Below are 24227 nucleotides of genomic sequence, written 5' to 3'. Positions count from 1 at the left end.
GGGACACAGGTCTGGCCGACACTCCAGTCAGCTCTTTGGCACGGCGCGGCGGGCGGGGGGGTTTGGGGAAAGGGGTTGCGTGCCAAAGCGGCCGCCGTCCCAGGCAGAATGGGCCCGGTCCGACGGGGAAGGGGGGAGGGTGGGTACAGAGTGTGTTCCCTGCTCGGTGAGTCCTCAGAGGAATAACGTCAAACACGCAGGAACACAGCGAGGCGCAGCTGAAGCAGAACACCTACAAGCTCCAACACCACGAACGCACTCACTCATTACACTCGCTAATTAATGTTTCCTTCTGCTGGATCCTCCCGCAGAGCTTTCACCGATCGGAATGTAGCCTTATGGCAATATCAGACTTTTATTACACCTCTCATTATTTCAATAGACTGTGATGCAACCGCTGTGAACAGGGCATAACATAGACGTCTATTTTACATAATACGCTCTCCTGCTCCTACAGCACCCCTGGCAGCTTCATTTCTCCTCCTTTTTAGTTTCATCGGGGCCACAGTGGCTCAGGTGGCAGAGCAGTCTTCAATCTCAGCTTGTACCACTGTTGTTGTGTCCTTGAGGAAGACATTTCTCCTTGCCTAAGTTCAAAAGACGCATTTATTTCTCCTTTTCATTATAGTTTGAGTTATTTCTTTATGAATTTGTGCTCCCCATATTCAGCTGTGGTTGCTGTAAAGGTGTAAAAGTCTATTCTACACGCAGCAGTTGGAGCCTTTTGAAAGGGCCGCTTTAAAGCAGTACTAAGTAACGTGTTTACCTTAATAAATCCTTTCCCTAGTCCCTGTGGGGGTAATACAAGTGTTTATGGGATGATTGGAGGGTCTTTCATCTCCCCCTGGTGTCTCTGGACAGAAAACCATGTTTGCAACTTGACTGCCACCGGTCCGGAGAAAGCAATACACACTAATGGAATCACGAATAAGAAGCTACCATGCTAACGGGCAAAGCTAACTGCGGGCTAACGTCCCTTTAAACAGTATTTACAGCCAAGTTTGAGTGAAAAAAAATATTTCCATTGTATAATTGGATGCACAGTAACCCTCTCTCCCTTCGCCTTTCCTGTCAGCGTCGTATTTACTCTCCAAGACAATTAATAAGTTAAAAAAAACGTAACTTGCTACTAAACCTGCAGTTGCGCTTATGGCCTCTAGGGGGAAGAGTTACTTAGTACTGCTTTAACACGCATTGAATAAAACCAATCAGCAAATGTGACAACAGCAGCACGGCGAGCAGAGTGCTGTCGTCCAACTGTGTTAGCCGGGGGCTGCTCTCCAGTGTAACACTCACCTGTTAAGTCTGAATCGATGCAACTCGCTGTGAAGGAGCTCACCGGCGAACAACTGCATAGACATTGCATAACATTCCCGCCATCGCTGGATCTGGCCCTGGTTTGTTTTGTACTACAACTTCATGTGTACTGGTGATGAGTGGGGCTTGTTAATTCCGTGCGACCGCTAAGATTCAAGGTTCAGTGTGTGTCCTGTCTTGTGTGCCGAGAGGACAAAGCCAGGCTAACACAGAACGATTATTAAACTAAAACTTATATGATTTTTTTTTTTTGGACCTTTCATAGTTTGGAGAAAAAAATGTATTTGTCAGGGAGTCCTTGCAAAAGTAAAAAAAAAAAAACATCTTTGGGTCGACTTGGCTTTTTATCGTTGGCATGAACTTCCCCTATAAATATTCTCAGCTGTAAACAATGAAAATAATCTGAGCCCGTTTGTATCCTCATTTCATTATGTTGCAATTTCACCCCTTTCAATCGCAGAGAGACGTTTAATGCAGTAGTGATTTCCTGCAGGATGTTGAGGGAATAGCAGTTGTGGGGTTTCGGTGACAGCTTCCCGTAGCCGACACTAATTAGATCCTCAGCTTGAGCGGCGTGAAGAGAACAAGGAGAAGCTCTGCGCAGGCCCAGCTGTTGCTCACTTCACCTGTTTTAAGTGTGGCATGTTTGCAAAAGGCCAGCGCCGCCTCCCGCGTCCTCAGTCCAAACACGCCGTGAGGAAGCCACGCCGAATTAAACGACAAAGCTCCAATTGTAAAGTGGATGTTATCAGTGTTCACGAGGGTGTTTATAGGGAATCAGTTCACACATAGACACAAAAAATGCTGTTTTTTACAAAGGGAAATGAAATATAGCGTCTGGAAGGCTATTTGTTTTTAAACCTCATATTTGGATACCTGTGGTTAAAGCAAAGCAGGGAGTAGGAAGATCCCCACATGGAGAAACACCCAGAGCAAAATAATGAAACTCTAACATGGCTTTACATTACATGAATACATTTCAATCCATATTAAAGCAGTACTAAGTAACGTGTTTACTTTAATAAATCCTTTCCGTAGTCCCTGTGGGGGTAATACAAGTGTTTATGGGATGATTGGAGGATCTTTCATCTCCCCCTGGTGACTCTGGCCAGAAAACCATGTTTGCAACTTGACTGCCACCGGACCGGAGCACCAATACACAATAATAGATTCACGAAGAAGAAGCTAACTGGCAAACAGGCAAAGCTAACTGCGGGCTTGCGCCACTTTAAACAGTGTTTACAGCTAAGTTTGAGTGAAAAAAAATATTTCTATTGTATAATTGGATGTACGATATCTCTCTCTCCCTTCGCCTTTCCTGTCAGCGTTGTATTTACTCTCCAAGACAATTAATAAGTTAAAAAATCGTAATTTGCAACAACACCTGCGGTTGCGCTTATGGACTCTACTTCTTCGTGAATCTATTAGTGTGTATTGGTTGCCCCGGTCCGGTGGCAGTGAAGTTGCAATGGAGAGGAGCAAAGTGGAGAATAACTTCATGCTACATACAGTATGCTCAACCCTAGCTACGAGTTCTATTTTTACACTACTAATGGACAACCTGCTCTGTAAAAACATTCATCATGACCCTGAAATGATCCTGAAGAGCGCCTGACTATTACAGACTATTCTACCCACTGAAGCGACCACTTTGTTTCGTCTTTAAAAAATTGCGTTAAATACAGGTTTGCAGGATGATTGGCACAATGAAAATGACCTCCAAATACCATAATGTAAACAGCGTGTAAATAGCAACCATAGAAAAACTTCATATTCAGGAAAATCATCTGCATGAATTTTCAGGCTATTTTTTTTTTTTTTAATTTACAGTCTTTTTTTTTTTATTTCTTCATTTTTCTGTATTCAGCCTTTTCCCTTTTATGTCAGTGGTTGCCAGAGTAAACCAGTCCAGAGGATTGAAAAAGATGATTCATGTGCTCTTTTCATTTAGCTATTTTGATACTGATATTGACTGATCGTATTGCGCAATCACAGTCTAGTTTCTAATTACGTCTGTATGAAAAATGACTTTAGACCCGCAATCCCTGTCTATATGGATTACAGCAGCATCATGTACATTACTTAAAGCGTGACAGAAAATCAATACAATAAAACTGTTTGAAAATGGGATCAATACTGTTTAAACCATTGCGACTCTCACTGGCTTTTCTTTGCAAACACCTGTAGTATTGGGGCTGGAAAATGATCACAAACTCTTCACTTCCATTTGGCAAGTGAGCTCTTTGAAATTGGAGGTTTTGACAATGTTATTAATCTCCGTGCCTCACATCTTCTCTGTGATGCGAATAAATGCCAGCACGGATTTAAGTTGTATTTTTAATGCGCGTTCACTCAGCCCCGGGCCTCTCTTTTCATGTTATTTAATTGAAGGGGAAATTGAATGGTTTCCATGACGTGAATCGAATGAATGAAAATATTCTCAACGGGTTTTTTTTTTTTTTTTTCTTCATTTGGAGACGGTCAGTGGGTTCTGAACGGTGTGGGGAAATTAAACCTGTGACGTGGAAAGCTGCGTAAGTTCTATTGATCCGGTATTTTATATGAATACTATCAGAGTAGAGCAGCGGCTAACGAAAGGATTGGACTAAGCTACAAGTCCACAATGACCCAAATGTGAATCATACGTAGAGGAGGCAGGGAACATATATTTTACATAGAATTACTCAGAATGACATTGAAAAGACGTTTTTGTATAATGCTTAAAGGGGGGGGGTATTATGCAAAATCGACTTTTTCAAGCTTTACATCATGTTATTATGTCATTCCCTCATTAAAAACATGCCTGAAGTGTTGCCTTGGCACATTCACGTATTTTTGAGTAATCTGTAAAAACTCTGATGGCGGCCATTTTAGGGATAGGTTTGCCTGAGTCCTCCTAGGAACGCCCCCACCTCCTGGAGACGCCTCCGAGCTTTCGTCACCAGCCGAGTATCCAACCACTGCTCCTCAGCAGAACCCCCTCCCCACTGATGCCACAGACAGCATGTGGAGGGGGGCGTGTCGGAAAGGCTCAGAGGTTCTTAAAGAGACAGAGGCCTATTTCAAGATATTCGCCACAGCCATTTTGAGAGAGCAATTTTATACAAGGCAGATATTCTAATTTACTGCATTTACAGACCAACAGAAGGTTTCGTCATCATTGTAGTGTGATGTAGACTGGTGCTATGTGATTGAAAAAAGCATAATACCCCCTCTTTGAAATGTACAAATAACACTACCCTTCCAAAAAAAGTGGTCTATTCTTGGTCAACTATTCTAGACCAACCAGCAACTAAGGGTGGGCCAAGACCATAGATATATATCCATTACAGCCCCATTCATAGTAATGATCCTGAGAGGTCTGTAAAATTAACATGGCTGCTTAGACACCTCCTACCTTAAAAGGGCAAAAGATGGAAAGCCTGGTGGGGCAGGCGGACCAGCTACTAGCCTCCACAGAGCTCCAGTGCCTGTCAATCATAGATCTAGGTGTCCAATTTTTGGTGTGGATGTACCAATTGGCCAAGACACAAATTCTATGAGACGAGACACCAGATTGGTTTTACGAGAACGGTACAAGACGAGATTTTGACAATAATAAACAAAGATGAAATATTTCCTTTTGCTGAACAGCTTTACATATTATTATTTTTATTTTTATTTTAAACCAGTATTATTGGTAAGATTATGTGGGTTACTGAATACAGTCTGCAAAAAGTATATTGGATGCATCCTAGTAAAACAAAAGAGAAATCGATAAAATATAACAGGGTGGCACGAGATCTCGTCTCATTCCTTCCTAATTTTAAACCATTAAAGGGACTGTACGAGTTTAAAAATGTTAAAATGATGTATTTTCCTCCCCCTACATCTTCCAGCATGTTCCTAATGTGTAGAATGAGCTCAGACCTGTTCACCACAACTGCCTCTAAAATCCTGCACTGTCACTCAAAAAGGTGTTAATTCGGGTCCAAAGTGCCGTCATGCACAAGCTTAAAATAGAAGGTGCAGTTACACATAAGACCTGAGGTGGCAGTAGTGAGTATAAAAATGACCAACTTGCCTCTAGCCCCTTTAAAACAAAACAAAAATAGCTTTGTAGTAGCACTCTTATAAATCTGTTGGTTTAGCGGTTTTCTCACGCTTTGTGGCGATAATGAGCCATGGAATTTTTGCAAAATTAATAGCAAATAGTTATTATTAATAGCTCAATCAAACATACATCAGTCAAATAGAATTCATTATGCTCAAATATCAATCAATATTAATCAAATCTAATAATGTATTTGAATTTTCTCTGCATGTGTTATAATATTCACTTTGATATATTGAATCTTACTGAATAGCCAAAATGAAGCACATTCTTGAGTTAATAGAATATTAAAAGTGATATTTTATTGGAGGCCAGCTGCTTTCACAGACAGGTTTTACAAATGCGCTGCAGGAGGGAGTATGTGACTGGTCTCCTAAGTGTACCACCTCATTTATAAACAGACGGAAGACAAATGAAAGGGAAAAGTTTGGGGGGGAAAGTTGGTGTTGAGGCTATTGCTCTCGTATTTTTCATCTAATTCACACGCTGCTGCCAAGTATCGATCTCTTAAGACAAAAACGACTTTAATAACTCAAAGTGGTTTGAAATATGTTTTGAAAAGAGATATGCAGATAAATGAAAACGAATGCCAATGTCTCCCTATCTTTACGCTTCTCTCCGAGTGAAGCTAATTGCCCTCTTCGGCACCCAATTACAGTTTTCTTATCATCCGCACTCGAGATAGCAATTTGCCTCTCAATGGGTCTCCAAGTCAATGAGTGCCGCGATGCCGCAACCTTCAGCGAGCACAAGAAGCTATAATTACGGTGACATATTGAGACACATGCGGCGTTACCTCCTCATCCTTCTTTGGAATATAGAAATGAAATCAACTTCAATCATTTCATGTGTGCAAACAGCGGCCGGAAATTGATTTATGGGTTTCTGATCTGACGCCAAAAGCGGGAAAACGTTGAGCACGCTGGGGATGACATTTGAACGCGGTCGGGCTGAAGGGCTTGAGATTTTGCTTTATCAGTCTGCGGTAAACTTAAAGCTTCCATTAATCAACAGTTGTGGGAGCCTTTCGGTTAAAACGCAGAGGGGGAATGATTTCTCTCTTCCAAAGTCCGGTTTTCTTGTCCAGTTTAATACTCTTGGTATTCTTTCGACAGAATTCTTTAGCAGGCTTCTTCGTACTCGGCCAAATGCATTGATTAACTGCTACAAAGAGGCGAAAACTCTCACTAACCAGGTTTATAGTGTCAAATACTTTCATCAGGCACATGCAAAGTGGAGAAATGTAGCAGATTACTTAAGAAAAGTGACATAAAAGTGACAAGAGAAGTGTCGAAAGGCTTTTACTGGTGCTATTTGCCACACATTTTAATTCTGTTATGAGGGCTGCACAAATGATCGCAATCATGTCGAAATCACGATTGAAATGTGCCATTTGCCCCAATTCATTAGTTAGCATTAAATAAGCAAAAACTTTCAATTTGTTTTGTCCCCATAGCCTGCAGTTGCCTCCATCTTTCTTTAATATTGATAATTTGTGGCAATTGCTTTTATTGGCTCATTCCCATTAATATGCCGCACACCGTCAAGGACGTCTAATATATCGTCTCAATGAGAGATAAGGTTAATCAATCAAGTCAGCGCGGAGTAGGGATTTTTATTATACATTATGCCTTGGATCTCTTAGCAACTGCAGCTGCTGTTGTCATGGCGATGTATAGAGAAAATTTCCCTTTCTAAATGTACAAGTCATGAACCACCTGTAGCACCAAGGTTCTTGACACATGTACAGCACAGATGAGCTCAAATATATAAGGTGTTTTGTCAATAAAAAAAAGTGTTGAGTTTCAAGTATAGATAAAGACGGCATCTCTGGATTCGCCCCTAATATATGGTCATGTTTTAAAACCGTTAAGGGGGAAAACAATTTGGAGAAAAATCTAAACTTTCTCTAATTATTCAAAAACTACTTTAACAAATGCTGAATTATGAATATAGTTTTCTACTCAATAAAGATACAAAGTCATGAGGAGGAGCAAGGTGGTTCAACAGCCCATGAATATATAAATAACGGAGAATGCTTCATGTTAGCATCGTGCTAATGCTAACGGTAAGCTAGCGCTACCTACGACTGCATTTTTTTCACTTCTACTGAACAATCTGTGGTGAGAAAATATCCATATATGCCTGATTTAGACTTGACTTTATTTATATGATGAAATAAGTTAATATTTCACCAGAAAGTGGCTAAAAAGAGGGAAAAGTTTTCCAAAAGATTCTATTTTCCCCCTCGGTGTAGCCACGCCCCCTTCTATGACGCGATGCCGTCTGTACGCATCCCGCCTCTATCTAGCATGCTGCATTCCAGGTGCCCTCGGAAATCAGATTCTCCGAGTTCAAATCAAACAAGGAAATCCTCAGAAAGCGATATTTAATTTACATTTTCATTTCTGTCTTTGCTCACCAGAACGGGGAGGCTTCGCTCTTCGAGGTGAACATCCGCTACGTCGGCGGGCTGCTGTCGGCGTACTACCTGACGGGAGAGGAGGTAAGATTTATACATCTGTTAAGTCTCTGCTGTGTGGTGAATTCATCCCCTTTGCTGTATACGGGCTGGCCTTGGACCTGTGCTGCTGAACTGATTGGATTTAAGTAGAGCGAGGCTGTAGAGGTTAACGGTCTGACCCTATAGGTGCCCGCTCTCATACTCACATAAAGCAGCTTTACTTTGCCAACCTCGTTCAGCCGTCATAGTTTGATTAATGTCATTTTTTTTTTTTTTTTTTTTTTTTTTTTTTACTTTTGGTACGTCGCTGTTTCCTTATCAAAACCAGGCCAGGAGTGGTGTTTTGCTTCTTTCTCGCATGTTTCAGGAATCCTTCAAGTGCGTATTTCGTCTGTCTCCCTCTTGTGCAGTCAAAACACCAGCCCACACTCCGGTATATGTCACATCGAGACTTTCAAGAGTTTACAGTTTAGACAACGTCCCCAAGCTTGTTCTGATCCTCTCTTTCTTTTTTGGCCACAACTAAAGTTTTTGCTTTGCCGTACTGGCCTTCGGTGAATATGAGGCTAAAGTGCCCCCTCTGCTGGTGTTTATTATAAATGCATATAACTACATATGGGTAGGATTTTCTAAACAAGTTATACTACAAAAACACCATGGCTAAGGGTCGTCTTAAAAGCCCAAATACTGCATAATATAAAAATTAAGTTCAGACACCGTCACTGGACTCTGGAACCTGATCGTTTCAGCGCCCAAATTGCCTTCACTTCAAAGCATGCCTCACAAATAGCATAAATTCCCCCGCGATAAAACGTTTCATGTATGAGCCCTGCCGAGTTCAGTCTTACGTTGTCAAATCATATCAAATTTGACCTATTCAAAACAATGTCCCGTTGTTTTGACAGATTGAGCTGGCAATAGTTTTCAGTTCGGCCGGGCCTTCACAGGTCAAGATGATTTTAAAAAGAAAACCCTAAACCTGCTTGAACTGCAACAATGTTCTGTGTTATTTGGCAGAATGTCCTCCATGCGTCATGACAAAAACAGTGTTATAACGTGGCAGAGATAGAGAGGCATCAGAACATAATGTCTTTAAATGCGATAAAAGCGCTGTTGGCTGCCAGAACAGTATCCGAGGCTGTGTCCTTGAACAGCTCTCAGTCAGCAGTCAGTGAACCAGCGCCGTGCTACAGCGTTAAAGCCTGTGGTTAGAATGGGCAGCCATCAGGTGTGAAGCTGTGAAACCGGACCGCTGTGAAGACAATATAACTCTGGCCTTCTATTATTGTGCTTTTAGCTCGGTGCTCGAGTGTTCGCCCACCAACACTGTAGGAAGGTTTGCTGTTCCATCCCAACGGAAAAAAATATGATCAAAATCCATTTCAGATTCATTGTTCGAGGCTTGCTTCCTTACATTTTGTTTGCAAATCTTAAATGAATCATGCGCTGATTTTTTTTTCTGTGTTTGTGGCATTAAAAAGTATTATGTTTGACTCCTGCCTGTATAAACCCTGTATTTACGAAGTGTACGTTTTAGCATAGATACAGACGGCATCTCTGGAATTACCCATATATGTTTGAAAGCGGTTAAGGGGGAAAACAATTTGGAGAAAAATCTAAACCTTCTCTAATTATTCAAAAATTACTTTAACAAATGCTGAATTATGAATATAATTTTCAAATACATAAAGACTCAAAGACATGGGGAGGAGCAAAGTGGTTCAACAGCCCATAAATACATAAATAATGGAGAATGATAACATGATGCTACTTGTTAGCATCAAGCTAATGCTAGCGATAGCTACGTCTGCTGTTTTTTGTGAATAAACATTCATATGGACCTGATTTAGACTTGACCTTATTTGTATGTGATAAATAAGTTTATATTTCGCCATTAAATGGCTAAAACGTGTGAAAAACTGTGTTTCCTAGAAGAGTCTATTTTCCCTCTCGGCGAAGCCACGCCCCCTTCTATGACGAGATGCCGTCTGTATCTATCACGTACAGAAGGAATGTAAGTGATGTCACTGCATACAACAGTTTGGCAAAGGAAGCCAATTGGGTGTCAAGTGTGCTTTGTTTGTTTTGACTTTGAACTTGGGAAAGTTTAGGGTTCTGCTTAGTTTTAAGGAATCGAGAAAAGCAGGTTAAAAGCTGTCCACACACTGAAGGCGGAACCAGAATGGAACAACATTAAGCCTCGACGAGATAAATAACGCTTTAGACAAGCGCAGAACTCAAGGTCCACTTTTTCACGAGCACAGAAGTGAAAGTCAGCAGAGGTCGCCGCGTCACTGTAATGAGCGTGTGCCTGCAGCGCCTCCCGAAGCATACACCCTCTGTCCGCTGTTTCACGCACTGTGAGATACCCGGAATCTGAGCTGGATCTGAATTAATGTCGGGAGAGCTCGCTGGTGAGAACGCGCGTGCCAGCCGCTTTAATGGACATTGATTTGCGAGCCGGACAAGTCGGGAGTGAGAGCTGCATAAAATAGCCCACTGCTCCGTGAGTGAAGCATGAATACATTACCGCCGCAGCTTATGCACTTGAAGCCATTATTCCACGACGTTGTCAGATAATGCCAAGCAAAAAAAGTTTGATTCACTGCGCTGTGGTGCGCTTGTTATGAGCTTAAGGTCAGCACACACTACACGACTTTTATGCCCGATTTCGCTCTAATTCTCAGTCGTGCCGAGTCTAATCGAGTCGCGTCTAGTCGAAGGCGGTCACACAGAGTCGGGTCGTGTAGTGTGGGCGGTAGAAAGACACGTGGGTGCGCCTCCTCTTTTCACTTCTCTGTTAAACCAGCGGCCCAAACAACTCATGTCATGGCCACAGCCCCACACACGAAACAGCACAACTTTATATCACCAAAAGTTCACGACAACCACCTTTTACAGCTACATTTCAACCACGAACAGAGTTTAGCGGCACTTACTGTGTTTGGAGACGACCTGTTTAGCTTCACCTCGCCGCTAAAGGCGGCTAGTCTCCCCGCTATCTCCTCCGCTGTCTCCTCCATCCTGAGGTTGACGCCCGTCTCCTTTTCTTATTAAAGCCACTGAAATACGTCCCGCTTCTTCCTGTCGCCAACTTTTATCTCCATTTGACAGAACTATAGCCAAGTTGAAGCTTCGTAGTAGCAGTAGCCTAGCGCTGCGGTGTTGTGACATTGTTGACACCGTTGACCAATCGGGACCCGCACACGTTATCCCACGCTCACAAACAGGCCTGTCTTTGCGGATTTGGGGTCAGTTTTGGAAGCCGTAGAGAGGACAGACGCGCTATGTTATAAAACATCAGCTGTTTGTCAGAATCATTTGTTCGCTCTTATAATTCTCAGTCATTAAGTGTGAACCCCCACACGTTAGAAAATCGCACTGAATCCAATCGTGTAATGTGGACCCCCCATTCTATATAAAATCATTTACGACTAGAAAAGTCGTGTAGTGTGTGCTGACCTTTAGTGAGTGACATGCCAGTTTTATCCATCACAGTGAACTTTCAGAAGGAGCAGATGGCTTTAGTTATTTCTTGAAGGGTTAAGTGCGCATGGATCATAAACATATCACCTCCCCCCTGCTGAAAAATATTAGAGTTTGAGCGCCTCTTCTGGGATTGCACACTGTTGTTGTGTCCTTGGGTCACCTTGCCCAAGTAAACGTGTTCGTCTGATTGTTTGGCTGCATATCAACATGTTTTTCTAAAGACTGCAGTTCTTCCTTTTGTTCCTCCTCCTCCGACTTCCTTCCTGTTTGTTGCGCGCCTTCATTTTTTCCCGGATGGAGCGCCGCGTCCCCATTTCCTGACGGACGTATCAATACCTTTTACGCGCCGCAGTTATCCATCACCGGGCTCATCCGCGGAGTTCCAGTGAAGGGTCCCTGAGAGGCAGATTTATAGCCACCTGATTCGCCTCCTCACGATTTGCCCATTAGAGTTCCTTTTCTGTCAAGTGCCTCCGCTCCAGCCCAATGATAAAACCACAGATTGAAGGTCTGTCGCTTCCCCTCCCAAATCGCCACGGTTTCCACGCGCGGGACCATGAGATTGTGTCTCCAGTATTTGACCAGGGGACATGGGCAGCTGGTGCCGTCCGTAAGTGATTGCCAGAGAATGGGGAGGGATGATGGCGCCTTGTGGGATGCAGTTAGGTGAAAAGTGCTTGGAGCAGGACCGGAGCGGGTCATTAATAACCTCCTGTTGTTTTGACCATGTGTCGGCACTGTTTGTGAGCGTGTGTGTGTGCGTTTGTGTGTGTGTGTGTGTGTGTGTGTGTGTGCTCATGGGCCCGGGAGGATCAGGCGTTAGTCTTTATGGGAGAGGTCCCCAGGTAAACATCTTGTTCAAACTGCTCCACGCACTTTACAATGCCATCTTTCATTCACACAGTCTCTGCTCTGGGGACAGGCTGTCGGACCAGTGAGGGCAGCGCGGTATTAAAAACATACGGGGTGCACTAAAGGCTATAAAAGTGGGTTTATCTGATGTCAAGCACGTTGCCTCATGGCTACAAGGTTCCGGGGTTGGATCAACCAAAAAAAAGCAAAACCAAAAAAGCCCATTATGTTATATTTATACCAAAAAAAAAAACAGACACCTGAGGCTTAGCTGTACTTACATTTGACATCATAGAACTATAGAAATAGAAAGCAGTGATGGCCATACATCCCCTGGACAGTTAGGAAGATGACTACTCTGGGAAACTTGCAAGAATTCTATAGCCTGTTGAACCATTTTTTCGTATAGCATTCAGGCATCGCAAATGATCAACAATCCAGATGTTTTCAGCTGTCAACCCATTGACCACATTTAGATGATGTCAAAGCCTGATTTAAAATCATTCAAGTATTAATGAATGATTAGATCGATTTGGTCGGATACACATTCAATTGCCACTAAACACCATTGTTCTGTAAAACCAGAAGGGACAGAGCGTTCCCGTTGTCGGTCCTTAACTGTGGAAGCCTCTGCTCCTCCACATCTGTTCTAGCCTGGCAAAAGCCAGACTGACTTTATATATGTATTTATAAATACATATAAAAGACAGTCTGGAATTGTGGTAATAGGACGCAATTTCGAAATCGAGACTGGAGGCGGGGCTAGCGATCGCAGTTTGAATGAGAGTGAACCGATCAAACACAAAGCGACACACGTCCTCCGCCATGATTGTTTGTAGTCCACACGTGCAGTCGAGTAAATGTTCCCTCAGAGCAGCTTCTTGCTGTGGCTTTAACGACAAGTCTGTCTCATTATCATCACTGTTTTCGTTACGGCCCTGAGGAGCACTGGTTGATGGGAAATCCTAGCTCAGAAGATGACGCACCATTAACTCCCGCCTCCCGTGCTATGATTGGCTCTGCCTGGTTTTGCCGGAGTCAGCGAGATTCAAATCGTACAGTTCCAGACTGTATCCCCATATATCTCTTTACATGGAGGATCAGTCTGGCTCGTGCCAGGCTACATCGTACGTCACCAGCCGCCGAATGTTTTAAAGGGGGGGTATTATGCTTTTTCAAGGTTTACATCATGTTATTATGTCATTCCCTCATTAAAAACATGCCTGAAGTGTTGCCTTGGCACATTCACGTATTTTTGAGTAATCTGTAAAAACTCTGATGGCGGCCATTTTAGGGATAGGTTTGCCTGAGTCCTCCTAGGAACGCCCCCACCTCCTGGAGACGCCTCCGAGCTTTCGTCACCAGCCGAGTAACCAACCACTGCTCCTCAGCAGAACCCCCTCCCCACTGATGCCACAGACAGCGTGTGGAGGGGGCGTGTCGGAAAGGGTCAGAGGTTCTTAAAGAGACAGAGGCCTATTTCAAGACATTCGCTACAGCCATTTTGAGAGAGCAATTTTATACAAGGCAGTTATTCTAATTTACTGCAGTTACAGACCAACAGAAGGTTTCATCATCATTGTAGAGTGATATAGACTGGTGCTGTGTGATTGAAAAAAGCATAATACCCCCTCTTTAAATCTCATCTTAAGACTCACTGTTTTTCTCTGGCTTTTAGCACCATGTAAGTAGCGTGGTCCCCTGTCTCTTTTTATTAATTTTATTGAGTTTCATTCTTAATTATAGTTTTTAATGTGTTTTATTTATATTTATTCTTTTAAACGGTTTATTTCATTTATTGTTTTATACTCATCTAGCGGTAGAGCTCATTGGTTTTGTTTTAGTTATATGTTTTTTGTGGTTGCGTGTGCAGCACTTTGGAAACGATTTGTAGTTTAAATGTGCTATATAAATAAAGTGGATTGGATTGATTTGGACATGGCCTTCACGATTTATTGGCTATATACAATGTATCGTGATATGCAAATATATTTGTCTAATCATAGTCTTTATTCAAAACATATCACAACATGTAGGCAATAAAAGGCTTAAATTGCACAGCTTATTCAGCTTAATAAAAACCTCCCTTTATGCACCTCTAAGATCCTTTTTTTCTTACGGAATATATCTTGGATTATGGACACTCTGTACACATGAATCGTGACACGTACCGTATCGTGATCTCTGTATTGGGATATGCATCGTATCGTGAAGTTGTTGTCAATACATACACTTAAGTGCGCATTTGTAGGAACAGGCTCAGACAACTAACGCTGCTTTTGTGATTTGTTGCAACCTGGCATACGACACTCGTTTGGCATGATGGCCACAGCTTCACCCACGCTAAAATGGCAGCCTTTGTCACTCAGGTGGTCATGTCACACTGACCCAGATGTCCGTCTAACTCAATAGGTAATTTTAACCAAGATCTAGAAGTGGGTTAATGCTTACCCACTGCTCCTGACAGGTTTCCCTCGGGCTCTGGTTGAATGATAGGCATAGGACAATTTTTTCTACAAGAACTACAAAATCTACCATGAGCCTTTGGTCTTTCTGCCAAAATAATTCAAATATTTTAGCATTATAAGGGAAAAACAACGACTTCATTTGGACTTTTTGGCAGGCTCATTTCAAAACAGTAATGCAGGCACTTCCTACATTCAAACACTTTATACATGAACAGTTTCTCAGTCACCATAAGGCTTATTGTGCACCCATGCACTTTTTCTACATATGATCCATCTCTTGCCTTTATTCCTAAGGCTATATACAGCAACTTGTTTCATAGTTGACAAACCCTTTTTTCTCTTACATATAAGACACACTATGTGCACTCATTTCATTGGTCTATGGTCTCTCTAACCACACTACGTGCATCATGCTTCCCTTTTGTTGTTTGTGAGGTTGCGGTGATGAGTACGGTCAGCTTGGCGTACTGAAGGCGAACGGCAGAGCTGGAGCCGCAGGCGAGCGTAGAAAATGTGTGCTCATAAACATCATGGCGACTGTGGAGACCAGGAGAGGTGGCGTGTGTTCAAAACGGCCATCAGCAAGTGGCACACGGGCAGCATCCATGATGAATCATAGTCAGAGCCCTATGCAGGCACTACTGCGGCCGGAGGCAAGAGAGGCACTTGAGGCCCTGGATGGTGCTTGTAAGTTGGCCAAACATTTCTGCTTAGGGCACCAAGACCGCGAGCAGTGGCCCTGATTACCGTGTTATCTCAGTCGCCTTTCCTGCCACACGTGGATAACAAATGCTGTATTTCAGTATTATCATATTAATATGTAAATGAACAATCGTGGGAAACCAGCCGGTGCGATGCAATGTTTTTAAATCTCCGACTCACTACAAAACGTCATAAAATAAGCATCGCAAAGGGTCTTTTTTTACTCTGACATTACACTATGATGTTAAGGGGAAAAACTAGCTTAAATGGAATGGAAGCTGCTTGAAAAATCAATGTTTTCACCTGCTGTGTCTTGATTTGTGCTTATTACATTTTATGGAGGTTAATTAAACTTACAAATATTGTGGGTTTTTTATGATAAAGGGGAAGACAATTATGCACAATTGGAAAATGTATTTAAGCCCTTTATTATGTAGAATTTGTTTACCGTCTTCCATTAGGGTGATGCAAGAAGCAAAAACAGCAAACGTTACATATACAACATCTCAGTTTTTTATTAATTTTCAGTCTAGTATGGCTTCTTTTGCATTTGTTTTCTGTGAAAGCTTCCAAAAAGCGGGTTGCCAGGTATTGACAGGGAGCTGTCAGCTCTTGTAAACCTGATAGACAAGTGGGTGCCAGAATCTAACTGTACAAATCACTTGTGGCACAATCCTATGCATGGGCAGCCTCATTCAAATTGAGGTGGTTCTTCTAAACTCTCGCCTTCTCCGTCTATTACCAATGCGCCCTGCTGCTGTCTGGTCTATTTAGCAAAAGCCGCTATTTCGCATTTGAGAAAACCATTATCATGCCAATTCCACAGTAAATACAGGAATATGTACTTTATATAAAGTGTTTTTCCCTCAGAATGGACTTGAGAATCCTCACATAATTGGCCCATTCCCGAGTGTGACAGACTTTTTCTGCCCATGAAGGCGCGGGTAAATATGAGGCTGGGAGTTTTAGGCAGAGGTGGAAGGAAAGCAAGATGAGCAGAGAGACGGAAATATGCACCGACGAAAGCAGAAGCAAAAACAACATTGTATCATCATAGTTTTCCATCGTAAGTGATCATTTTAAGTACATTTTTCAATTACATATAACAGGTTTTCATGTTTGCCTACTCATGTCTTAACTTGGTGGGTTACTCATGTTGTGAATACTGATAACAGTTTTACAGCAGTGAAGAGGCCATTTGTTTTTTACAGAACATCAGTGAAATTAGAAGCGGGAAAGCCCCATAAACCTCTTACCCATGGCCCATTGGTACAGTATGGTTTTAGGGCAATAGTTTAGGAAATTCCAGCGTTTCACATCCTGAGCCCAAGGAGCGACAATAAACATCACAAAAGGTCACATTTTCAGCTAAATCATGAATATATCTGTGTTCTTCTGGTGATTAAAAAAAGATAATTCATAATATAGTCACAGAATAGTCTCATTTTTATTCGCAAAGAGAATGCACTTTTGGAAATGAGAGAGAATAATGAGAGATGGTTCACACTTGGCAGGCAGGTTAATCTTACCAGTGAGTGGCAGCTCTCACAGTCTGGACCTCTATTTGCTTGGCGAACTCTCCTCAATCCCACTAATTAGGGTCAAAACATTCATTCAGAAGTACTTTTACAAGAGCGTCTTCAATATTGGTCATCGGATTCATGTTTTTGTGCAAATAAATGTCACTTTCTTATGGCAAGGCAAGGCAAGGCAAGGCAAGGCAAGGCAAGTTTATTTGTAGAGCACAATTCATACACAAGGCAATTCAAAGTGCTTCACAGTTGCATAAATACAAGAAAACAAATAGAATCAATAAAAAACATCAACATAAAATTAAACAATTACAGTAAAAGGCGAGAGTGCAGATAAAATACTTTCAGTCATATGCATCGGTAAAAAGAACTGTTTTCAGCCTGGATTTGAACATTGTCAGAGTTGAGGCCTGTCTCACGTCCTCATGAAGACTAATGGAGAGACTTCCTCAGGGTACTGACAGGGTTATCCAAAACTGGGAATGCGATTGTTTACTTTTTGCTTGGTTGAAAGTTGAAATAGCTGCGCTCTTTCATATTTAGCTTCTGTTTTGTTCCACTCAAACTTTAGTATCGGAGAAACTGTAAATGTAGTGGAGAGTGGGTGAAGGCAGTTGTTTTGGTATCCGTCCGTCGTGTTTTCCCTCTCATTTGGGTGCCCCACTTCTGTCTCAAAATATGGTTTAATTTTGGGTCACGACACCAGAGACTGCCTATTAAGAAAAACACAACTCGATGCCTTGTATGTATGGTATTTATTTTTCTCAAACGGTTGTTTACTCTTTGCTGAATAGCATCATTAGGCCACGGAGTCACCGAGGGAAATGGACTGGTTAGTTCTTCTGCCTGACTTGAATACATTTTAAATAGAGTTCAGTTGCACACGTGGATATTTTAGCAATGGCAGTCGTGTTCAATAGAGGACATTATTCACAGATATGTAACTTTTACAGCAGAATACTTTTTTAATTTGAAAAATTGTCACATGAAGGCTGGTTACATGTCTTTCGTTTTTCGAGCTTCTGCAAGTTGAGTTTTCCATTGCAGCAAAGGTTTTCACATGTTGTTATCTGGACTGGGTTCAATTCTTTAAAGATTATTAGTTTACGTTTGGGTACAAAGGTGCGTGATCATGTTTTAAACAGATCAGAAATACTGCAGAATTTAACTGTATTAACTAATAAAAATAACCCTGTAAAAGGCACTCATTGAAGTACTTGTTTTAGTTTTATTGGGGGGACATAACACAAGTTTAATTCTGTTGTAACATTTTTCAAACATTTTCATTATCACGCAAAAAAGCAATGTGAGCGAAGTTACCACATTTGGTTCCTTGCCTTAAAATGGTAAAAAGAAAAAAATACAAAGGTTTATAAAATATACAGTACTTGCTGGTATTCAGGAGACGTTGTGTTTTGTGTTATTGATGTTTTAATGATCACACCTGTCATAGGCAAGAGTTTTTGTAATGTGATTGTGCTTTACGTGCAGAGGGCGGTGTCAGTCACCTCCAATATTGTTTTCCTAAACATTTTACTAAAAATAAACTTTGGCAACATAAAAACATAGTGAACGATCATAGTATGATCAAATATGGTGCCTGCCTTTTTCATGCTGTAATTTCACTTATTTCACTACGTCCCCCAAAACTAACACATATATCATCACTTAGCACAATTATTCACCAATAAAATGTGAGTTTCATCAACTTACCGTGGTTAGTTTTCAAGTTATGTAAAGAAATGTATCGTGAATTTAGCCAGACTTCAGTCTTTTTCAGACAGAAAAGGAAGTTGAGAGCACTTCTGATTGGTCAAATACCACAGTAGTGGGATCTGTGATGTAGGGTGATCTCCTCTGAGTGGCTACATGCTTATTTACCTTACTGATGTGCAGCAGGGAGGCCATATTTAAAGTGTGCGGAAATTACCAAAAATAGTCACTTTTAAAGGGATACAACAAATGTATTACTCCTACTATTACTACTGCTTCCATCACAATGTGTCCATTTGCAGGTGGTTCAAGCCTTAACTGTTATACTTTCATGAGCAATTATCTCGAGACAATACCACCATGTTCAAAATGCAACTGTATGCTTTCCTCATCTAACGTACTATTTTAAAAACACACTTTTGGAGAACTGACTGTAACCTTTAGACACAGAAGCTATAGATAACTCTGTAACCTCAACTGCGTGACACGTTCTTCCCCAAAAGTCACAGCAGTCTGCAAAGTTGGCTTTACAAGCTCTCTGTGACTTTTTATCGATGCCTCTGGGTTTATTGGTCCACTCTTCACCCTCTGTCTTTGTGCAGAAGGAACAGAACTACTGGACCGGACTCCGGAGCCTGCGCCGTGTTGAGCGACAGTGTAAAGTTTGTTCTCAGAAGGGAGTGACGTGACCTTTCATGGCGAGCTTCTGACGATGACGGGGATCATTGATATTCAAAACTGCGCTAATGTGGAGTGGTTCGTCTTTAACACCCAGCCACAATGCGACACGCTGCAGGAATATCAAAACGCCAGCAGATGCGAGGGCCTGCATATCTGCCATACACCTCGCCTCTGTATGTCCTACGCAAAGAACACATCCAATTCTAATTCAAATTACTCCCTCGGGCTAAAATAAATGCTTCCTGTATATGGTTCTCCCCCCAGTGCTCCTCAGCCAAATGCCAAAACAAATGAATTCAGTTCTAAGGGCATGTTTTTCATGGTATTCTTTAGGTGCACTGCGACTTATAGCACATTTTAATTGTGAAATGCTCTGTTTATCATTTGTAAAGCTTTCACAGAAGCTTTGAAGCTTGACTTTACATTTTTTTTTTCTGCTGCCCTTTTGCCACAACAAACAACAAACCAGCTGCACGATGAACTGACTTTTTTTTTTTGCTCATGTCGCAACAAGCCACGCTTAGACAAGAGAGAGTGGCTTATCCAGGGACAGAATGACCATATGTGCTCAAGAGGAGCTTGAACCGGCAGCCTTGCAATTCCCAGAACAGACGAACAAACGCTTTGACCATTTCACTACTGTGGCCCCGCCTTGTGCTTAGTCACTCAAATAGGGTTATCACAATAATTTCATCATTAAATAAATTGACAGATAAACAATACATTTTGGGCTCAGTATTCATCGTCTCTACACCTATTTGCATTTTTTTCTAATGTTATACTTTATTCATGTTATTTCATTGTAATTTTTGTTCATTGCGGGATATTCAAAGATCAAGATTTCAAACAAACCTATACTGTCATTTTTAAAGAAGAACAAAGTAACTTGTTTACCTTAATAAATCCTTTTCGTGGTCCTTCTGGGGGTAATACAAATAATACAAGTCTTTCATCTCCCCCTGGTGTCTCTGGCCAGAAAACCACAATTGCAACTTTTATCTGCACCAGGACGGAGGCGCAATACACACTAATAGAATCACGAAGAAGAAGCTAACAGGCTAGCAGGCAAAGCTAACTGTGGGCTAGCGCCACTTTAGCAGTATTTACAGCCAAGTCTGATCTCCATTGTGTCATTGAGTTGTGGCACAATGTACAATATCCCTCTCTCCCTTTTGTCTTTTCTGTCAGCGTAGTATTTACTCTCACGGACAATTAATGAGTATAAAAAAACCATGCTACAACACCTGCAGTGGCGCTTATGGCCTCTAGGGGCATGAGTTACTGAGTTTCGCCTTAAGCTTTAGAGGTAGTTTCTATGGCATTAACCTCTTAACCCCCACCATAACCAAGCACATTTCCTCCAGTTATTATCCAGGTATCAAGGCATTACTCAAATCTAAAAGCTTTAAAAAAAAAAAAAAAAAAAAAAAAGGGACCAAAACGAGACGTAAACAAAGACGAAAATGCACCAAAAATGTGTCAAACAAGCAAAAATGCAACCAAAAAAAGTGATGAAGAAGGAACAAAAAAGACCACAGTAAAGTTACAAAAAAGCAGCAAAAACATGACAAAAAAGCGACGAAAAAGTGACAGCAACACGGCAACAACGCGTGGAAACACAACAAAGAAAAAACATTGGTTTTGTAGGTCTTAGCTTTCAAATGAAGTGTTACACTGGCTTGTAGGCTGTAAGAAGCTCTTTGGGTAAAGTCATACTAGAGAAAATGTGCTGCGTTAAAGTGGGGGTTAAGGCCTTCAATAATATTTTTGTGAATCAATATATCGAACTTCTTTGGAAATTCTGTTATCGTGACAGGCCTCGATCTCAATCATGATTCAGCTCCAGTTGTGTTCGGCAGATTGATGGATGTGTTCATTGCACTTTACGATATTGCCAAGTTTCCTAAAGTGCTACACTCGAGTCACGCTATACTCTTGTGTTTATAAGCCGGGCTAGCAAAGGCGCCGATGCCAAAACCTCTCATTCACACCCCATTCATTCAAGGCAAGGTCAAGGAAATCATCAAGTTTGTCGTCTACCACTGAGCCACTGCCTGCCCCATGATCACTGATTGCTTCCAAAACTGCCGAATCTCTCCAGTCCCTCGACCGCAGTTAATTCACTTTTCGGAAACTATTTTGTTTTCAAGCATCTAAATAGCACCACTCTTCCGCTTAATAAATACTGCCTCCTGCGCCTCCAGCTCTGCGCAGCAAAACAAAACCACTTTGCCTATAAATAGACGGGGAGCAGGTAATTTGCTTAGTCATGACTGATGCGGAGGGTCACACTACACCTTCTGCTAACGCTCCCGCCGATAATTTGACCTCGTTTCTCGCTGCACTGCGGTTGCATCATTTGCTCGCGGCGACGTTACGAGCCAAATGTCAGTTGCCACGCCGTATGCACCTGCACCATTTAGCGCGAACCGTGCGCTCCGGAATGTGCGCACAGACTTCGCCTAAGTGATGGGACGAGGAAGCCATTCTCGGGGGAAATGCACCTGGACGCTAATGCACTGATTCATAAAGCGGGGGGAATGAACTGGAGAGAATGCAAAAAGAGGTGACCATGGGTATGCATTCCAATTATGTAGAGTTCAGAAAGATAGTTTTCCATAAGGCAGGAAAGTCGGCATTGTAAAAAAAAAGAAATTGCTCTTACAGTATTTAGATAAAGCACTTCAAAAATAGCTTCCGGTATTGAATGCACAAGTTGGAACTTATTATGCTGTCTATTGATGGAAACTTTTGATAGTTCAAAATTAATTTCACTGGGAAAAGACCCTAAAAGTAAAACTTTGCATGCAAGTGACAGGTACAAAAATGCACCTCTGGTCTTTTTACCAAGATCTCTGATAAATGTTCGAACACACACAACTCTAATAATATCCATCCATCCATCCATCCATCCATCCATCCATCCATCCATCTTCTTCCACTTGTCCATTGCCGGGTCGTGGGATCACATTGTACCAGCCCCTATGGCTCCTCCTTCAGGTGGTGGGTCCACGGGAGGACGGCCTCACGATTAACCGGGCCTGTTGGTCTCTCATAAAGGGCTTCTGAACCACTCTTTGTCTGACCCGTCACATAGGACCTGTTTGCCATGGGAGACCCTACCAGGGGCACAAAGTGCCTGACAACAGAGCTCCCACGATCATTTGGGTGTCCAGGAGGGGACAAATAATAATGTTGCTTTTGAGATGCTTGCTGCAGTTTGCATAATGGCTGACGGCACTACTCCCATCAATGACATCAGTTACAGTTCCGGAAAATATCCACAAATATTTACCCCTAAGGATCTCCGACGATAAATTGCATTAACGAGCAATAGCTGTTTCTGTTTTGCCATGCGTCGATGTTTGAAATGCTAACTTAAGCAAAAAAGAGGATAGTTATTGTAATCCTTTGCATTTCTGGCCTTGGCAGCAAGAAAAAGCATGAGCCATATGAGAATAAAAAGCCAACGGTAAGCGTGTTGTTGTTGCTGTTGTTGTTGCCAACAGACAAACGCTAAAGTAACCGAACAGCTCAGCGGATTTAAACATTTTAATTAGTCTAAAGAACCTCCATCCAACCCACATAAAAACACGCTTTCCCTGCAGTGGAGAAAAAGTCTCGTCCGTCCGAGCTCGGGTCCTCTACCAGAGACCTGAGAGCTCTGTGCAGTAGTGTTGCTGTTTCTGGAACTGCACTTTCGACTGAGATGTTGGATGTTTTTCCTGGAAAAAGATATCAGACATTCACTGCGCCAGTTTGGGAGTTATTTATTAATATCAGGCCCTGGACGATAAAAGCAAAATACAATGGCTACAAAAACGGCTTTGGCAAACTTGCCGTTTGGCAAACGGCTTTGGCAAACAGATATTAACGGGACCAAAGTGCAGTTGTTTGCACTGGACAATGTTACACCCTAACATTGGTCCTGGGCAAACAACTTTGACTCCTGGACTCTTAATTACTTGGTGATATTAGATTCACCACGTAAACAAAGTCAGTCCTACTGTAAGTTAGCGTTAGCCTCCTGCCGTGGAACTACACACCACGATTTCCCCAAAGTTCCCCTCCCTAAATGCCAGATGATGCCATCAACAGTCCTTTTGGGAGTTCCCTGAAGATTCTGAGTTCCTTCAGAGCCTCCCCAGTCAGTGTTAGTGTTGCATTAGCTGCGTTCTCAGCCTGACTCCAGTTAAAACCAGCTGTAGTGTTTGCAAGTTACGGTACATCACAGCATCAGATTAAAATAAAATGGTGCTCACTTTCCGAACCCACTGTACCCTGGAAGATTGCTCTGCGACCACATTGGAGGCATGGACCACTTATTGTGCGGCTCAGTGCACAGTGTTATTTATCAGAAGCATGGAGAGATCATTTTCCAGCCCTCCTTTGGGACAGGCAGGGATACACTCTCCTCCAATGAAGGGTACAGTGCCTTTCCCCCCCCACGCCACACTGTCTGCCTGTTACGTAAGGACGCTATGAGGGAAGGAGACAGGGGCAAATGAAGTCGGCCCGGGACAGGAGATATATGGAGCGCAGTGCAGGTGGGGGAATGGGAGCCTTGGATGATGTATCGTCGAGATTATGCAGAGAATGTCCATGGGTAAAACGTGTAGAGTTATTGTGGTTTCTGGGATGTAAGAAAAACGTGTGGAAACGAGGTAACTTTACATAAATGAAATATTGCCTTCTCTCGTACTATTTTTAATCCTTTATTATACTGTCTCTTGCATTGACATTTTCAGCATATTAGAATGAATATTGCTTTCCTGTAATGCCATGGTAGACCGAACAGAATCTAGAGACATCTGCGCTAAATATTCATGCTAATACAAACTGTAAGAGCCCGCCCAGTTCAAATAGTTTACTTTTGACTGGCTTGATCAGACACCAGACACTTTAAAAGTTTGCCA

The 24227-nt window shown here is 42.1% G+C and overlaps 1 protein-coding gene across 2 annotated transcripts in view; it reads left to right on the top strand.

Moving 5' to 3' along the window:
• LOC306967021 (mannosyl-oligosaccharide 1,2-alpha-mannosidase IA) overlaps positions 1-24227 on the top strand; it is a 247917-nt gene that overhangs the window by 160089 nt on the left and 63601 nt on the right. For both annotated transcript variants that reach the window (XM_079561903.1, XM_079561904.1), the window contains exon 4: positions 7836-7916. In XM_079561903.1, coding sequence (XP_079418029.1) covers positions 7836-7916 — 81 coding nt within the window. The remainder of the gene's footprint in view (positions 1-7835; positions 7917-24227) is intronic.

This window comes from Gobius niger (genome assembly GCF_951799975.1).
Source record: "Gobius niger genome assembly, chromosome: 8".
Taxonomy (NCBI): domain Eukaryota; kingdom Metazoa; phylum Chordata; class Actinopteri; order Gobiiformes; family Gobiidae; genus Gobius; species Gobius niger.
The sequence above is the reverse complement of the archived record's forward strand: the minus strand, read 5'-3'. Positions and strand labels throughout refer to the sequence as shown.